The 19949-nt window shown below is 36.8% G+C and overlaps 1 protein-coding gene across 1 annotated transcript in view; it reads right to left on the reverse strand.

The window, feature by feature from the left end:
* Rgs5 (regulator of G protein signaling 5) overlaps positions 1-9861 on the reverse strand; it is a 60293-nt gene extending 50432 nt beyond the window's left edge. The window contains exon 1 of the mRNA XM_003468660.5: positions 9654-9861. Within this exon, the coding sequence (XP_003468708.2) occupies positions 9654-9697 (44 nt within the window). The 5' untranslated portion in view covers positions 9698-9861. The remainder of the gene's footprint in view (positions 1-9653) is intronic.
* Between the last annotated feature and the right edge of the window lie 10088 nt (positions 9862-19949).

A 19949-nucleotide genomic window follows, 5' to 3' on the forward strand; every position in this document is an offset into this window, starting at 1 on the left:
ATTGCTGCCTGCTGTTATCTCCAGCAGAGTGGACCAACTCATCAGACCTTCTCAAGGTGGAACAGGAGGCAAAAATGACATGAAGAGGAATAGAAGCTGGCATAACACAATGAATAAAAGAATATGAAACAAGAAAATCTAACATTATGTTAATATTTTGGAAGACTGTCAGAGGAAGAGTGGGCATTATGTCTTATTTCAGTTATACAATAGATGTGGGAAAGGGTGAAGCCATATGTTGTTGAGGCCTCTCCTGCTTTGGGGAGCCTGAAACCCCAAAACATTTTCACAGTGATAGACTGAACTAATACTAAAGATTAATTAGGATCCTAATGATGTACTGATATCTATTCCCTTTTGTAATTGTTTTCCTACAAAGAATGCATATTCAGGGACCAGAGGTTATCCTGTGGTATAATAAGAAACACATATTTGGTCTCTGATCCAGTTCCTAGCTGATGTATCTTTGAGGCAATAAAGAAGTTCTAATATTTGACTTTTGACCCTGGCTCTTGACTCAAAGTTTCTAAACCTTTCAGAATTTCTACAATAGGAGTATATTTTGTTTTAATAAGTCAAGTCCTAGATAGTCACTGGAAAGACCAAGCCCTGATTGGAAACTTGGAACTTTCTGCCCCATTTTCTGTCTTCTGGGGAAGACAGAGTGCTGGAGATTGAGTCAGTAATCAACTGTCCCTACATGATTGCTATGATTGCTATAGTTTGGATCTAAAATGTCTCAATGTCCTATGTATTAAAGTCTTGGTCTTCAACTCATGGCATTATTGGGAGGTGGTGGGACCTCTTTAGAAGTTGTGTCTTAGTGGGAAGTTTTTGGCCATGTGGACTTGCCTTGGAAAAAGACTGTGAAACAATGGTTTTCTTACCTCCCTGTCTCTCTTTCATCCCAGCCGTGAAGTGAACAGCTTTACTCTGCTGCTTATTTCCTGTCATCTTGAGCTGCATCACCACAATCCAAAATCAATGGAGCCAGTTGATTGTGAGCTAAAACCTCCAAAACCATGATCAACCTTTTTATTTTCATAAGTTTATTCTGTCATTTGTTACAATAACAGAAAACACACAATGGTGATACATACATAAAAATCTCTAAAAGTCCAGAGTTCAGAGAATTTCTAGGTAGGTGAACTGGAGCACATCGCAGTGCTCGAAAGGTGATGGGCCCAGAGAGGTCATGGGAGAACAGCGTACCTTCACTGATGCGATGGCCTATGTATCTCTTTATTTGCTTGTTCATCTTTATGTTTTGCGATAATCTTTGTAATAAACAGTAAATATTTCCCTGAGTTTTATGATCCATTGTGTAAAATTATTGAATCCTAGAGAGAATTAGGGTAAGCCCCTCATTATAGCTACCTTGATGATTGACACCTGAAGTCAGGGGAAGTTTAGGGGACTGAACCCTTAGCCTGTGGGATTTGCCCTTGTATATTTAGGTGACATACTTGTTTTGAACCTGTGGCATTCGAGAACAAGACTAACATTCTGGAAATTTATAATTTAGAATGTATCAGACCACCAAACCTCCTGAGAAAATCCCCAAAGTAAACATGTCATTTGGTCCCACACTCCCATTGACCTAAGTATCTTTTGTAAACTACCACTTAAAATAAGTTACCAAAATACAGGAAGCTGCTTTCTTTATGGAACATCCTGATTCTTTCTGAACTCCTTGAATCCCATAGACAAGTGCCTCATCAAGAAACAGATGTTCTGCACAAGAAAAGTCATAACTTGACCAAAATAGTTCCCCACTCTTTACTAATAATAAACACTGGCAGAATAGAGCACTTCACATTTTTACAAGTACTTGACTTCATGCTGAATGTCCTCTTCTGACTCTAATGTGATCATTCCAAACATCTTTCTAGGGTAGAGAGCTTTAAGGATTTAAGTGAGAATCTGCCCAGATGGGCTAGCAGCTGTTTTGAGCCATGTATAGGGAAGTAGGAAGAAGACAAAAATATAAAATGAGGGCCTTTGCCTCATTTGCTATTCAGGAACCCAATATATTCAACAAGTACCTACTGTTTAAAGTATTCAAAAGTTGATGAATCATTTAAACTCTGAAAATTTTCTCTTTTGAAGGAGAAAAAAAAAGTCAACTTGTATTACCTGAATATGGCAACTGAATGGAATAATTTGCTAAGGAATATTGTAAACTTTCCAGGAGCTGTTTGGTCATAATAGATAAACCTAAAGCACATATGCATCATCTGTGTTGATTGTACAGCTTCTCATAACTAGGTAGATTTAACCTACAGATTCCAGGAAAGATTCAATTTCTAATTCCTGGTCTTGGATAAAGTAATGTCTTCACTGTATTTTAGCATAGCAATTGCTGTGCAGATGCATATTTGAAAGGATTCATGTAGTCAAGATCTGACTGCACACAACTTCCAAGAATTGTCAGTACTCCAGAATGTGACCAGGTGGTAAATGGAAGTTGATTAATTACGTAAAGACCCAGAAACCCTGATTCATCCTTCTCATCCCGGGCTCAGGGGTGGAAACGCTTTCATGGGTAAAGCATACAGGCTCTCTACAGGCAGCTCTCGGGAGGACACTAGTGGACCCCCCTGCTCTGGACTAGAGAAAACTGTGACATAGGACGAATGTAGTCAGTGATGACACCCCCCAAAATTAGAGTGGATGCATCCTTGGTTTACCTTTACTTCCTCAACGAATTTAAACTTTTAGAGAGAACAAAGTTAGCAAGCTACGAAGTTCAAGAATCACAGAGTGTTAGAGTCACAGATGGTTAAACTCTTAATTCACCCTCACATTGTGCTAGGTGAGGTCTTTCACCAAAATAAGAGAATCATTTTTTACTGTCTACACATACTTTTCTCCATACATTAGGACACTTTTTTTCTTTTTAATTGTCCCAAATCTTTTAAGGTACTATGAGATTCTTGATTGAGTCCATTGAAATAAAACTATTTGGAAGTAAGTTGCACATTTTAAACTACACTTGGATTATTCTCTGGCTTTCTTGTGACTTGAGTGAAATGTCAAATTAGAAGGAAATCTTTTTTCCTCAAAGCAAATTCTTAGGAGTGAAGGATTAGAAGGAATGTATAGAACATGGAATTGTTCAGACTTTATATTCAAATAAGGCAGGACACCCAGAGGGGGTGGCTTGTGACCCACTCACGGCTACAGTACTTAGTAGAAGTCAAGGTTACTGCTCAGCATACCTGTATTCCCCATTTAGTATCTTTTCCATCTATTCTGTAGCAGTCTATACTTGTATCTAAAAATACTGTGCTCTAAAAATAGAGAAGAGGGAGCAGATACAGAGACAGAGACAAAGACTGACAGAAACAAAGAGAGGAAGCCTATGAATTAAGAGAGATTTAAAGGACTCTCATGAAATTTCAGTGTGTGGAACTTTTTGGATGTGGATTCAAACAAAAGAACCAAAAAAGATCATTGAGGATATTTGGGTGTTCACTGAATTTTACTAATATTAAAGTTATTTTTAATTTTTGAGTATGAATCCTGGTTTTCAATGTCTTCTACTGATTTGTAAAAAAAAAGGAATTTTTTAAAAAAAGAAAAGCACTAAAAGAATTATGGATGAAATGGTTTTAAAATGTGCTATCTTATAAGTTCATTTTTATTATTTAAAAATGATGAAGTTATGATACAGATGGATGAAACAAAAAGTTTTAGCCAAAGTTTTGGCACAAATCAACTGACTTAACGGATGTTTCCCTTACTATTGACAACAAAGAAAGAAAGATTAAAGGAAATTATTTGGAGGTTTACCTACAAAAACTAGTCACTTTACATACATGACTTTATTTATTGTAAACACATAGTCCCATCAGATACTTACTTATGGGTGAGCAAATAAGCTCAGAAAGTTTCCAAAACAAGTTCAACCAGCTAGAGTATGGGTGGAGCTCTCACCACTGTTCTTTCTCCTTACCACCTCACAGTTCAAACACTAATGTTAAGGCAGGGAGTAGATTATAAATTCACATCCTTCCCTTCTCTGCATTTTATTTTATGTTATTAAAACCTGTAACCTTAACAGTCACTTTTTCCACTTTCAATGTCTTCATCCTTTGTGTGACTCAGCCCTTAAAAATCTGTACCGACCCAGTGTTATCTGAGAACTGGTTGAAACGTTAAAGGAAGAAGGAGACAGGAACCTGTTATCTTCTGGTTTACAGACATATCCTGGTTCTTGTTAATAGTGATTGATCCTGACAGAATTAATTAAAGCTTAACCCCTTTGCTTTCTGGCCGGGACAGACAGAAGCCATTAACCTTGGCCCAGAAACATAAACAAATCTTCTTTCTAGATATCATTTTTCTCATAATAGTGTATAGCTCTTATTAGAGAAAGAAAAGCAAATTAGACAACCTTTTAGGGATATTCATAATTTCTAGAATATGAAAGTAGTTTTTATCAGTATCTAGTGTTCAACATAGCTTAGCCTATGTCAAAAAAGATTAGAAAGGAGCAACTAGTTAGAATACAGAATGGAATTAATTTTAAAAATCTGTGATAGCAACTATAAAAAATAATTCAAAGTTGCAAAATATTCTAAGTTTACAAATAGCCAAAAACAAGCTGTCATTAAAAACAAGTCACTTCTATAACATTTTCCTGATAAAATTAGAGAAATGCTTGAAGTTTCCTTTCACCTTCATCCTTCTAATTCCCACTCTTCCTTCTCCCCCAGCCAGAATCTCTCTTTATTTAGCAGCATAATCTTTTCTCCCATTGTGCCCTAACGTATCACTGCTAAGGCTCTCCCCCGCCCAGTGTCTGTGGAAATCCAAGAAAACACCATGCTTCTCAGGGAGAAACCTTGTCTCTAGTTGTTGTGTATTAATTTATACATTCCTTCAACAAAATATTTATTAGGTGCCTATGCCATAAAGATTGTTTTTTTGAAACTGAATTATTTCAGATAAACAATAAAAATAAGCTTTGCAAATCTCTTCAATCTTCAAAGTCAAGAATGGATGGGCATTTGAGAAGTTCCCAGGTGTATTAGTCAACTTTCTATTATTATAACAAAATTACCGAGGCCAGGTACTCTACAAAGGAAAGAGTTCACAGTTATGGGTGTTCACAGTTCTGGACGTCACAGCTCTGGAGGATCACAGTTCAGCTCCACCCTGGTGTGGAACTCAGGGCAGATGGCATATGGCACGAGCACTTGCAAACATGAAAATGCCACATGGAGATACAGGAAGCCAAAACAGTAGGAGAGGCCCATAACAAACTCTTACTAGGCACCTGCTGTAGCTTAGGTTTTGAAAAGTCCCCAAAGGCCCACTGTTAAAGTTTTACTCCTGGTGTGGTGTTGTTGAGAGGTGGTGGAAGATTTAGAAGGTAGAAACTGTGGGGAGGTTTTTAAGTCACTGGGGGCACACTTGGAAGGAGTTTGTGAGACTCTGGCCCTTTCATCTTTCTTTTGTTTCCTGGTAATGAGGTGAGCATTTGGTCTGTGCTATGCACTCCCATCGTGATGTGTGGCCTTGTGATAAGTCCAAAAGCGAGGGAGTCAATCAGTCACGGATTGGAGCTTCCAAAACCTCTGAGCCAGAATAAGCCTTTACTCTTTACTCACTGATTATTTCAAGTATTTTATTAGAATGATAGAAAACTATCTCATGTCTATCTCTGAAAAGTTCAACACTGTCTCTATATGACCACACTGAGCAGGGACCAAGCCTCCAACAAATGCATCCTTGGAGGACAAACCACATCCACACTGCAGGACCATGGAAACATACAAGATGTGCTCCCCAGGAGACAGTGGCCACCTGCAGTCAGAAACTCAGAGGTTCTCCTTTTGCCTATCTCTGAGTGTTACAATGGGCTGTACAAAGATGTCACATCAGTCAAACTCTCTATGCCCTCTCATCTTCATGTGTGCACACCTGGCTCTATCTGTTTGGAAACAGAAGCTTTGCTTTTCTCTCCTCTTCCTAGCTAGACCTTGATACCTATCCTTTCTTTGAAGACTTAGTTCAAGTATCCTTCCTATAACTTCTCACAAAGTCTTCCCTGACTCCCAAAACTCAATTAACCCTGACCCACACCACCTACTTTTTGCTTCTTAGTATTCCGTAACTTTTCTCTTTATACTGGATCACATATTTGAGTATTAGCTTTTTCTCATTTACTTCCATAATTGGGATTAAACTTCCTTATGAGCAAGCTCTAATTCTTTCATCATATATGTAAATCAGATGCACAGGTTTGAAAAGCAATTCAGAGAAACAATTGGTATCAATAGTGAGCTTCAAATTCAAATGTTCCCAGCAACATGATCCTGAATCTAGAAGGTTCTGCTATTATCTTCTTAGGCTTCACGGAGGGTTTGAAGGTAGAATGTATTTTTTTAAAAGATTCTATAACTCAAAGTTGAATAGCATCAGTAAAAATAGCACCATCAGTTGACTCAAGCTTTTCCTTCTCCATAGACAGTACAAGTCCCAACCAGACAATACAAGTTTCAGCGTGCCAGGGGGTAAAAGATGTGTGTGATAGCCATCCATCACTCAGGTGTTTGTGTTATTTGTCCCTTTAAATGTACAAAAATCTATAAGGTTTGCTTGGAGTTTTAATGAGCAGCAGTCTTAAAAATCTAAAATAGTTTCTACAAAGGTCTCAAAGTTAGGTTGGCTTAACACAATCTGAGATATTGAAAAAGAAATATTTTGAAGAAATAAAGTTTCCTTCACAAGGCATGGTGATGTGTGCCAGTAACCTTATCTATTTTGGAGGCTGAAACATGAGGATTGGAAGTTTGAATCCAGCCTGGGCAACTTAGAGATTCTGTTACAAAATTAAGAAAAAGAAAAAAGCTCAGTGGTAAAGTACTTGTCTAACACATAAAGATCCCAAATTCATTCTCAGCCCTGCAAAACTTAATCTTCCCTTACATGAAGCAAATTATACTTTATTATAACTCAGTGCTAGAAACACGAGTAGGTTGCTTCTGCCATGGCTGGTGGTGTCAGCCCAGAGTTTGCTCAGTGTAGGAGGGGTGATTGTTACTCAGCTCTTCCGTCAACCTATCAGAGTAAAATATATTGGAAAATCACTTTATCTGTGTCCTTCACTAGTCACTAAATCCAAGTAAAAATCACTTCAGTTATAGTGTATTGAAACCAGAAAGAATAATATAGAACAATTAACCCAACTTTCACCAGTTAAATTAGAAAGTGGAGTTCTGGGACAGTGAAGAGACTTTCTTCCCCCATGAAATACATTTAGACAGTGGCAAACCAATGTGGAATTCCAATGCAATATACAAGTTATTATTGAACTCTCAGTTGAGCTTCCCATTTAAAGATGATTTGTTCTGTAATGCACACTTGTTGCCTTAATTTATTTTACATGTATTCTCTTTACCCCTTTAAGCATTGGGACATATCCACACTCCTCTCGCTGCTTGGAGAAAAGAAAGGCAAGGATGGGAGGCAGTGTATATCAAGGGTAAAGGCAGTGGAGAGCCATGAGAGGACAGTTTGAGAACATTAATTCAAGTCTCACAATCCCCTTAGAAATAATCTGTGCTCCATTCCACAGGTGAGTGCTAACAGCTCCACAGCTCTACAGTTCTACTCTTCAGAACATTCCTCTCAGGCAACATTGTAATAAGGTGTATAAGTTTATCTCTCAGATTATTAAAAAACGTACAATGGCATATTTTAATTGCAGTATCCTACACATTCCAGTAAATTAAAACATTCAGTATAGTTTAAAAAAAAAGATCTTGCCTCTGAACCACTCTTTGCTATTCTGTATAAACACTGTCATATAGGAGCATAAGAATTTTCTGTGGATTAAAAAGAGTCACAAAATATGGAGATGGAGATGTGGCTCAGTGGTGGAGTGCTTGTCCAGCATGCAAGAAGTCCTGGGTTTGAACTCCAGCACACAAACACACAGACACATACACACGTGTACACATAGACACACACACACACAGAGACAGAGAGAGGGAGAGAGGGAGAAAGGGAGAGAGGGAGAGAGAGATACTCACAAAGTGCATCGATATTACTATTGATGGTAAAATATATTCAACAATGAGAAATAATTTTTAACATATTCCATTCATATATTTTTAAACATTATGCATATTTACAAGAATACATAAGGTAAAATTAGTAACAATGTCAAATTCTCAATAAACATGTAATGATTATTTATAAAATGCACAATAATGTCACGGGATCTCAAAATTCTTGGAAGTCTGATTTAACAAACACACTTGAGTCAACTGTTCGTCAGGCAGTGAGCTAATGAGAATATACAACAATTTTAAATAAGTGAGCTAAAGACATTTGGTAATATTGCAAAAAAGTCAATTTGCAATTTTTGTAATTACAAAAATAAAAAAGGAAATGGCTCTGCCTGTTTCTCAGGCTTTTGGTAGAGTAGATGAGAGGGAGGCATAGTAATCACAGGATCTAACATTACAACCCTTCCTCCTCCGCAGGGATGGCCCAGTGGTCACTATGTATCCCCTAGCTGCAGTCTAATTACTATAGCTTGACTGCCACTAGCTTCTTTTATCTGCCTCTGTTTAAATAATTTGTGCTTTTGCCAGCAGGAAATGGGTCCCCGGAGACTTCATTTTCAACCACCAGAAAGCACTGTTGCAAACAATTACTGTGCTCTGCTGTTTTCTTCTCAAAAATCATTTTTATATTATTTTGGAGGTGGACATTATCAAAAAAAGAAGGCTTAATTTTTAAAAGACTCATATTTATATTTATTAAATCATACAGCCTTCTTAGGCAAATACTAACAATTCCTTTAAGGTTAAAGTTAGATTATAGAAGAATCACTTTTATTTCTTAAAATAATGATGGACCAAACTAAATTTATTCAAATGCATTCTTAATGGGAGAACATCCCTACCTCTCTGATCAGGTAAAGTTGTAGAGTTAAATTTTCTAATAAGATGTTCATTCTTCTATTCACTATAGAAGAATTCCCTCCAGAATATTGCTCCATCTAAAACTGTTAACCAACAAATTACCCCTGTGTCCAAGGACTTTTCTTCTGTCCATCAACTCGCCTGCTAGTATATAAGGAAACCAAGGTACAAAAAACAATGAGAAATCACCTCTGCCTTACTACAAACCTGGCTTCCTCCCCCTTCTCCTAAGTGTCCAACATTTTTCTGGATGCTTCATACACACAATATCACCTATGACATACTTTCAATGTCTCCATTTTAGACGTGAGGAAACTGAGAAGTAGAGGAGGTAAATGCATTGCCCAAAACTCACAGCTAGTAAGTAATGGAGCCTGAATTCAAAGCAGACTGATGCTGGCATCCACATTTTTCACCATAATTTTTTTATTCTAAATAAGCACTTGTAGAATTGGTATCTCCTTGGGAAAAAAAATGATGTTCTAGATACTAAATAATGTATAAAATATTCCATCCCTGGCCCCAGCTAGAATCTTCCAAAATCTCAGTACTTTTTATAGATAAAAAGCAAATCCTCATCTGCAGTCATGCACCTGGCTGCCCTCAGTTTAGCCACAAAGCACAATGCTGCTGCTATCTCTGGGCATCCTCCCTCAAGTCGATAGTCAGGAAGTCTCCTCTTTGAAACTAAAATAATGTAATTCTCACCTTTCCAGGCATGAGTGGGGCAAGGCTGCAAGTCCTTTGCACATCTTGGTAGTGGATTAGCTCGTTAGCTCTAAACAAAACTTCTCAACAGCAAAATGGGTCTTTGAAAAGTTCAACACTGTCTGGAGCTGTCTTTCCTGCTGAGCAATATATAGTGGCTCTTTTCCAGCCCTCTGTGTCTCACTGGACCAATCCAGAGCTTTAGAGCAAGTTGCAGGCTGGAGAGCAGCAGCAAGTATGTGTGAGGTGGAGGCTGCTGGAATCCTTTCCCTGCTTGTTGCAGGCGCTGCATGAAGGTTTTCTGTTTTATCACAACACTGCTGCTGAGCCAGCGAGGGCAGGGTTAGGCCCTAAATTGTGCTCAGGCCCTTTATGTCTGAACCCTGTAATCTCAGGCCAGCCACAGCAAAGACGTAGGCTTTCTTGAAGAGCTAAGTGCCGCAGGCCCCTACAGATCTTTCAAGTGATATACAAGGGCCCCTGGAGATCAGGAAGCTAAGCCTTGTTTCACAGTGAAAGGAACTATGCTCTTCTTTCAAGGTGGTGGCAATGTGTGTGAGTATTTACCATGTGCTAGGCACCTTGATGCAGGGAATTAGATTAAACGTTGCACGGTTTTTCTTATATGCGAAATCCAAGATATAAATAATTTAAAGAGCAAAATAAAAGAAACATGATAGGAAACAGGGATACAGATTTGTGGAGATGGGAAAGGCCTCTAGGAATGGAGGGAAATGAGAGGGAGGAGAGAGGAATGGAAACTGTAAAGCATCAAGATGTGATATGTATATGTACCAATTCCCTATAATAAATATATACATTGTGTGTCATAAAAATGTACTAATAAAATCCTTAAAAAAAACCTCCTTGATCTGGAGACCCAGACATATCTACACAGTATAGGTAAGCAAGGCAGGTAGCTTAAGGTGTGGGGAGCCTTCCAGAGGCACAAGGGAAGATTTTCCAGAGCTGAGTGACAGAGGAAATAAAGATCATCAACTTTATGAATCAAGAAACACGTGAATAATTACTGTACACTCTACATGAGTTCCTGTTTACATGGTGATATTACAAATGATCAGGGATATCACACATAGAAGTCTTCATAGGGAATGCGTGTAAAAAGATGGGAAGAGAAAAGATGATTCTTTTCACTATATCTCAGCTCTCCTAATGTAAACAACAAGCCCAAACAGACCTTTAAAAGTTAGAATTATTTTTTTTTCTTTTAGAGACAAGCTGTGTCTCCAAACTTCTTCGTGCCTGGCATGCAACTGTCACCCCATCCTCTCCTCAGCCCAGAGGAAGCAACAGCATATGCAAATGCACGTCTCAGGAGGTGGGTTTGCTTGCTTTCCAGGGAAGAGAAGGAGCATGGAAGAGCCAGAGGAATATAACACAGGAGTGCAGTTGTCTGTTGTCTCCTTGTTTCCCTCAGTCCTCTCTTTCTTACTATAAGAGACCCTTGCACACCAAGACACGGTGAAATGGTGAACTCTGACTGTAACAGACCCCCCTCTCCCCACAGAGCTTCCTCTGTATAAATGAAACCTCCCTTGGTTTCTGGAAGAAGTGGTGAGACTATACATCTGAGAAACCAGTAACACTTATTCTGCTGTTCTGGCAATTCTTTACTTAGATGACTAGACTAGATAATTCCTTGGACATCTCCCTCTCCATACATCCATGCATCCTTCCCCTTCAATCTTTTCCTGCCTCTTTTAACTCAAGGAGTATTTCCACCAAACTTTACCTGAATTGTGTCTCCTCTTACTGAGGCCCAAACTACTGACAAATTCACACACAGGGTAAATGTCTAAGGGACAGTCCGAAGTCCAAGCTAATTATAAGCAACTTTGCAGAATCTTAAGAAAATAATTAAATTTAGAATGAAAGATAATTTCCCTATTATCTGAAGTTATTCATTGTGACTACCTGCTCATATATCCTTTAGTTGAAACTGCTGATTAAGACCTGTTATTGGCTCGTAAAGTCAAATCTGATCCAAAGTTTAAATAAAATAACTATGACAAAAATATCCAATGTGAAAATCAGGTTTTTGACTGTCTCCTAAAATTTAATCTGATGAAGTATTAAAGAACCCAAATTAGCTGAGTGTAGTGGTGCATGTCTATAATTTCAACACTCCGGGAGGCAGAGACAAAAGGATTGTACATCTGAGCCAATCCTGGGCAACTTAGCCAAATGAAAGACTCCATAGCGATATACATTAAAAGGACCTGGGATGTAGCTTAGTATAATGGTCTTGGGTTCAATGCCCCAATACTGAAAAAAAGAATCAAAGTTATACCAAAAAAAAAAAAAGAGACTGGAATGCAAAATACAAAATTCAATAGCAATAAATACTTAGAAATAGGCCATCACATTCTCAGTGATTTCAATCTCTTCATGGAAGGTCAACAGCCTGTGCAAAAGTGGTAACTAGTGGAATAAGGGAAAGAATCTGGCGATGTCCCACCGAGGAGCCTAAGACACAGAGGCTGAAAGCCAGAGTAAGCTGTGGAGATGGGAGGAGTGAAAGTCTTCATATGAAAAGGTCTCCTGCTCACAGAGATGCTCAGATTCATTTAAGATTTATTTTCTTCGTCAAGTTATTTAGAAACATCTGAATTTTAACCATTAGATACATCTTTTTGAGATGCATTTTGCAATTTCTGATCTGCGACCGCTGGGACTTTGTGACTGAGGACAAATAGTCATTTCTCCACGGTGGATCTCCCTAATTGCTGCAGAGATGCCCAGGAAGGTTAGATTTACACAGAATAAACAGAGGCAAATTCCTAGCCTTACATGTTTCTTAATTTTTTTATCCTGATAAAATTTTAAAACTACAAAGATCAAATTACAGTTGTACCGCTAGAAGGACACACTCCTCACAGGTTATATTATTTGCTTCCAGTTTTTCTTTCTTTAAGGAAATAAAGAGACAAAGGATGAAACAAAGGTTTCTTACTGGCAGCTCCAATTTCTCCTTTTTCACTTTCATCAAACTCAGCCCCATTCGGATTTTAACATGCAGCCTTCCAGACTCTTGATATTTTCATACACTTACAGCTAGTCTCTGAATGTGTCCTCCAAAATACAGTCAAATTGCTTTGTTTTGTTTTTCTTCTTCAACTCTCCAGCCTCAAACTTGCAGCAATCCTCCTGACTCAGCCTCTGGGAGCAGCGATCACAGGCGTCATCACTGTTCTTGGTACCTGTGTTGAATCTTAATTGCCAGCGGTGACAGTACAAACAAGGAAACAAGTAGCTTCTTCAATGGAGGTGACTAAGGTTCGAAGATAAAGCCCTCAGGGTTGAGAGTTGGGCCTTTATAACTGTGCTGTGCAAGTAAGTTCATTTTCTTATTCCCTTTCTTCTTCTCCTTCCCTGTGTGAAGACACAGCAACAAGATTTCACCTTGAAAGCTGAGAATAGCTCTTCACAGAAAATAAACCTTCATTGAGTTTAGACTTGACAGCCCCCAGAACTGTGAGAAATAAGCTTCTGCTGTCTACAAATTATCTACTCTCTTGTTTGGTTGTAAGAGAACAGATTAAGACCATATGGCTTTATGAAAAACATTTAGTCATTCCTTGCGAGTATTGTATTTTGATTTCTATAAATAGCAATATATTCTGAATCTTTTTTCACTCACAGTTATGAAGTTTTATTTTTGTTTTTGGTTATAACGACAATTACCAGTATAAAACATTTTCCATGTACCAGATACTTTAAAACATTTTTCCATGGATTTATGTATTTAATTCTCACAATAAAAGTGTGAGTTAATTGATATAATTATTATCATTTTAAAAATGATAGAAAGTGCTGGTCTTTTAGATGAAGATGAAATTATCAGGGTTAAAAAAGCCACAACAGTAAAATAGCAAGTATGGAGCCAACACTCTTCCTCTAATTCATGCCAGAAATAATTTTATGTTATACAAAAATAATTATGTTCCTCTATACACATTGTTGAACATGTAGGTCATTTACATTCACTTTTACTCCTGGCAAACGTAATTTAATATCTCCATATACGTTCCCTAAAGCAGTTTCTCTATAATTCAATCTATTGCTGGATCATGAGACACAGCACTACAAATTCATAAAGTGAACAGAAAATCATCATTTCCTTCTCATTTGTGCCAGTGTATCACATTGCTAGTGACAGGCAAAAAAAATAATATTTTAATTTTCACCTTTGTGATTACTTGTGAAACCTGAGCTTCTGTTCATATTTATACTGGGTGTGGGAATCTTTGTCTTGTTTTTATTGTTATTCTCCTATTTTAAACATTTTTAAATTTGGCTTGTCAATATTGATATGAAGATTTCTATGGATAAAAAAATCAAATGAAAATAAGAAAGGAGAATAAAACGGTAAAATTATATCATCGTTACTTAGGTAGTAGGTTACATTTTACGATACCAGTGGAATCAGGTAAATGACATAATAAACAGGAGATAAAAGCCAGTAAAAATATATATGTATGTATAAAAGTAATCATAATAAAAAATAAGACTATTCCAAATACCAAAACCAAAAATCATAAAGATTAATGAGCAAACATTTCACAGAGAATAAAGATAGAAAATATCAGCTAATATTCATAACTACACAAATCATAAGAGTTGGAACCAACTATATAAATTATATCAAGAAATATAATTGGGTACATGTTGCCTTTTAGAAAAGTTCTAATTTAGAAAAGTTACAAAATAAGATCTGACCATAGTCTGCAACCAAGGGGCATATTTAAAGTCAAATGACCTAGAGTGGTCAAATAAAGAAAAAAATAGCACGATATATTATACTAACCCACTTTGATTTCCTATTAACTTGATTTGAAACCCTGTATTGCTCTCACCATCTTGTTTTGACTGATTTTCCTCTGTTCTGTTTTGCTTGATAGTACCAAGTTCAAGAGTATAGGCAACAACTGTGAAGACAATAGGATTCACTACGATGCCCATTCTGGTTTGACTATTATCTTCTTTTGAAGTCTTGTAATGTCTCCAATGTTTTGGTTTTATTAGTTTTGTTCTTTACTGTTTTGTTCAATTTTATTGTAACTGATGATATAGGCAATTCTTTTTAAGATAGCAAGAGGCATTATGGTAACCATTGTTGATCACCTTGTATTTTGTTTTTACAGTATGTATTATGTCCATCCTTTTGATTTGACTGACTCTGTTTTGGTATGTCACATTTGGTTTTATCCTCTTCAAAAAAAAAGTATAAGAACTGTGGGAGTAATAAAACCCAAAATGTGTAATTGTCATTGTACAAAAGAGAGGAAAAGAAAGTGCTCTAAAGAATACAACTGCATGTATATTTAAGTGTATAAGACAGATAACCATATTACTGAGTTTTGTTGAATCATTGAACAGAACTGTTTGCAATCTCACTGTTTGAATGTGCACTTTATATGCTTTAATTTTATAACTTGAACAACTATTTCTAAGATGATAATATGTAATCTATTAACTACTGATTTCCTACTGTTTATTTTTTCTGAGATTCTGTATAACTTGTACCCTTTTTCTTTTTTTTCCTCCGTAAATAAAATTTAAATAAAATAAAAGGACGTACAAGATACAATGGATGGAAACAACAAGAAAATAGAAGAAATCAGCCTGATGTAACATGAATGGAGCCAAAAAGATATGACAAAGAAAATAATATTTAAACTTTAAAAGCCACAAGTCACAAAGAAAATATTACATTTATAAGTATTTTTGCATCACCTTTCTGATAGAAACATGATAATTGACAGAGACTACTAGCGGACTCTCAGTACAAGATAGCAAAAGATAAGTATGCAGACAGAAAACAAAAGCAGAAACACAGCAACAAAAAGAATAATACTTACAGATATATATCAGACTCCACATTCTGATAATAAAGATAAAAAATTTCAGTGTGACAGCAAAGACATGAGGATGAGAAAGAGGCAGCTCCTGGTGGCCTGGCAGAATCAAGAGGGCATCCACACAACCCCACTAACCTCAGTAGTATGCCAAACAAGGCTGGCGTAAGCGACCTTGCAGAAGTCTAACTAATGACAATGAGACCAATAGTTAGTGATATGTTTTTTCTTTTTAGTTAAAACCGTGATAAGATTTTGTTACCGAGGCATTTGATAAAAGGTCCACTGGTTTTGATAAACAATAAACATTTTTATAACAGTTTAAAAATTCTGGAATACTACAAAAAATGAGCATACAGTAGTTTACAAAGGAAATTATTAAGTTTTATATTAAGTATAAATATTACAAGCAATATTCTATGATCATAATGAAATAAAATTAATAATAATTTACATAAAAAGTCCTTTCTCCTAGAAAGTCATAACTGAGTGATATTCCATTGCATAAAATACATCTTTTTCATCCATTCTGCAGTCCTCCTGGAAATTCAAAGAGTAAATATGAGTAATATTAAGTATTTTTGTGTGACAAGAAAAAATATGTTGACACATTGTCAAAGATTAATGATTATGAAAGTATTACATTATCCTAATTATTATGGAGAAACACTGAATGGTCAGGAATAGACAATTTCAGTGCCAAATACCTTGACTTGTTAAAATGATGATAAATTATAAAAAGGAACAATAAAAGAAACAATAGGTTAACATGAAATATTAAAGATTGAAGCAAAAGTTAATGAGGTGAAGAGAGAAAAATAGTAACCAAATTACATAAATTAACAAGAAAACCCACAAGTACTAGCAAACTTAAGACAAAGTAATAAATCACAAACAAATCAAGAATTGACATATGCTGGGCATAGTGCCACGTCTGTAATCTCTGCATTTGTGAGGTTGAAGCAGGAGAATCATCATGCCAACCTGGCTACACAGTGAGTTCAAGTTCAGTCTGAATTTCATAGTGAGACCCTGTCTCAGGAAAAAAATTGACAAAGAAAAAAAATCAGTGAGTAAGTGAAATATTTTTAAATACAAATACATTTTAAAACCTGTGTGAAATAAATACTTCAGGAAAATTACAAGTCACTGAGTGGATCTTTTTAAAGTCAGGAAACTTGAATAGCCCAAACAATGTCTATAGGAAAAAATAGCAAAATTAATTAAGCAAAAGGCCCAATTATTTCACCAGGAAACTCATCCAACCCTTCAAGATGATACAGCTGACTACTTAACAAATTTTCAAACTACTAAATATGAAGAAAACTTTCTAATTCCATGTGTGTATGTGTGTGTGTGTGTGTGTGTACGCTGATGACTGAACCCAAAGTTTCTTACATGTCAGGCATACACTTTGCCACTGAGCTCACTGCCAGCCCTTCAATTGCTTTTTTATATTTTTGAAGTACACTTAACATTTAGATCAAAGTGTGATTGTGTTGGGTGGGCAGAGCAATTGAGCACCTGCTTCACATATGTGACGCCCTGCATTTGATCCTGAGCATCAGGAAAAAGAGGAGGAGAAGAAATCTAAAAGAGATAGCACAAAAAATAAAATTATACACAAAGTCATCTGTAAAAAGGAATGTGAAAATGCTACACATATTTGCAAACAGAATCAGCATTAACAAAATAATACCCTATAATAAAGTGGAATTCCAAGTCCTCAAAGTTAGTTCAATATAAATCCTTTAATAACATATGCTACATTAATCAGTTTTAAAAGAATAACTCATATGATTATTTTCATGGGTACTGCAAATATCTGACAAAATTTAACATGCTTTTAAAAAACTGAGATTAGTTGACATTTCTTTAATAGGAATAAAGCAGTACAAACAATGAAAGAAATACAGATCTAATCTGAAAACCAATATCATCACTGATGGAGAAACATTGGAAAACTTATACTAATATTAGGAATGAAACAAAATGATGCTTTTTTCAAACGTGGCCCTAAAGGTAATTGACAATATCAAAATAAATCAATTGGAGGAATAAGAATTGATAAAGGAAAAGGGAGACCTATTTGTAGAAGACTTGATCGCAAGTCTTAAATCCCAGGAAATCAATAATAAAACTAACTGAAACAAAAAATTAGTGAAGTGTAATAACATACAATGAGCAAATAATTAGAGGACATAATAATAGTAGGAAATTCCATTTATGGCAGGAGCAAAGGCGTGAAAGGTACATTTTATTTCAGGTCTTTTGTGAGCCAATTGACTGAGAGTGTAACTCAAAGGTAACAGTCTCAAAGAAATTGTGGGGACAGAGCCCAAACATGAAACATCTGCTAGAGCCTGGGGTTTGAGGAAGCTGAAGCAATGAGCAGAGCCTTCACGCAGGTGATTGGCAGCTTCAGTAGCAATGAGATTAACAATTAGTTTTTAAAGGGTGAATGAAATGTAAGTGATGGGCTGGCTGAAATTAGGAAGGGATTCAGTCCATCCTGAGACTGGGGAAAAAGGAAATGAATGGCTGATGATTCTAAAACAATTTACGGTGAAGGGAAGATGGTGAGGGAGTGTCTTTGGTGGCTGCAGTCTTAGCTGAGGAAGAGGTAAAGCACAGAAGCTTAGAAAGGACTCTCATTCTATTCAACTTACGGAAAATTGTTGGTAGAAAATTCACATTCTGTTGAACTATTAAATCTTTTGATAGAATTCTCTTTGGGGAATGGTCTCAGTGTACCTATATACCACTCAGCTGTAGAACGAGATGATGCCAATGGAAACTCCAGGAATCTCACTACAGAGGTTTTAAATTAAAAGGAATATAATATTGGGTGCAAGCTTCATGCTTCTTTGCTCTAGGAAATACTGAAAACAAGAGTCCAGTTCAGTGTTCAAAGAGAATAGACAGTCACCATAGCTGTGTGAGAGTTGCTTTTCTTGTATGAGTATCCTAATGTAATATTTATCCTCAAGGTCAGCCGTGGTGGTTGAAAAGACTGTGTTTTTCCCTGGAGAACGCCATCCTCCCCTGACAAACAATCTCTGTTGGAAGAACATTCTGTAAGCCCATGTTTCCACTGCATAATATTATCCAACATAGCACGGGAAGACATTTTAAAAACAAAGTCTTTCTTGATTCTTTCTGAGCCAAAATACAGTGTATCTTGGATTTAATTCCCTTCCCACAAAGTAAAAAGAATCCTTTGAACACAGGATTAGTCTTTCAATCTTAAATCTGTCTTCTCCAATTTTTTCTTGTTTTCATTCCCACATCTGAAAGAAGGATTTGAATAGATGACCTCTGAATTTCCTACCATTCTGGAGTTCTTTGCACCAGTAGGATTACAGCTGTTTGTGTCATGTTTCCTTAGTATATGCTAAACTTCTTGAGATTAAGTTGAAAATATAATTCAACTGTCTTTGAGTCTCTTGAAGCATGTAGAATGGAGTCACTAAGTCTGTTACTGAAAATATAAGCAAGCTGATTAAATAAGTGACAATACTTCCAAGTATCACAGTTTTGTCCAGGATACTGCCTTACTCGGGACTAGAAAAGAAAGAAGATACTCATTCCAGATGGATGAACACCTAAGTCCATGCTTGGTCAGTGCAGCACAGGATGAATTTTTGAGCCTGGTCTCCTCTTTTGGTTATGTGTTCCCATGCAGAATACAACCTGCCCAATTGTAGTCAACAACTCTGCCACAAGACACACAACACCTCACCTCTAGTAAAGCCTAGGGAATGGGCTCCTTCCTAGCTCCCAAATAGGCCTCCTCGTAACTATAGTTACACTCCTGTCTTGAGAGCCACTAACTTGAGTTTAATAGATACTTTTCCCATTGCTGAGACAAAGTACCTGATACTCAAAATTAAGGGAAGAAAGGTTTCTTTGGTTTAGAGTCTGTAAAGGTTTCAGTACATTGTTGGCTGTCTCCAAGGCAGGGAGGTAGAGAAATATTGCAGAGGAGAACAGTTCATAGTGGGCAGAAAGTAGCAAAGCAAGGAAGATACCTTAGCAGTTTCTTTCTCCCCATTTTATACTCTGTCTAGGATAGTTGGAGTAAGGCAGTGCTCAACCAATCAGAAGACTGATTTGGTAATCACACACTCTTAACTCCAACAACACACTGTAGATTCAGGCTCCTTTGAAAACCCCCCACCAATGACTGCATGAGGCTTTGGAGGACCATGTAGACCAAAACTGTAACACTAAGCATCTAGTACACACACACATGCACACACACACACACACACACACACACACACACACATGCACCCACACACATGCTTGCTCACACACCACCTTCTGAGTATCTTTAGTAATCAGCCATATCCCTTACTGCATGCCTGTTTTGATTTAAACCTGGTTTGTCCCCACCAAAACTCATGTTGAGGCT

Source organism: Cavia porcellus, unplaced genomic scaffold (genome assembly GCF_034190915.1).
Source record: "Cavia porcellus strain 051 isolate PalLab524CR breed Dunkin Hartley unplaced genomic scaffold, mCavPor4.1 scaffold_7, whole genome shotgun sequence".
NCBI classification, from domain to species: Eukaryota; Metazoa; Chordata; class Mammalia; order Rodentia; family Caviidae; genus Cavia; species Cavia porcellus.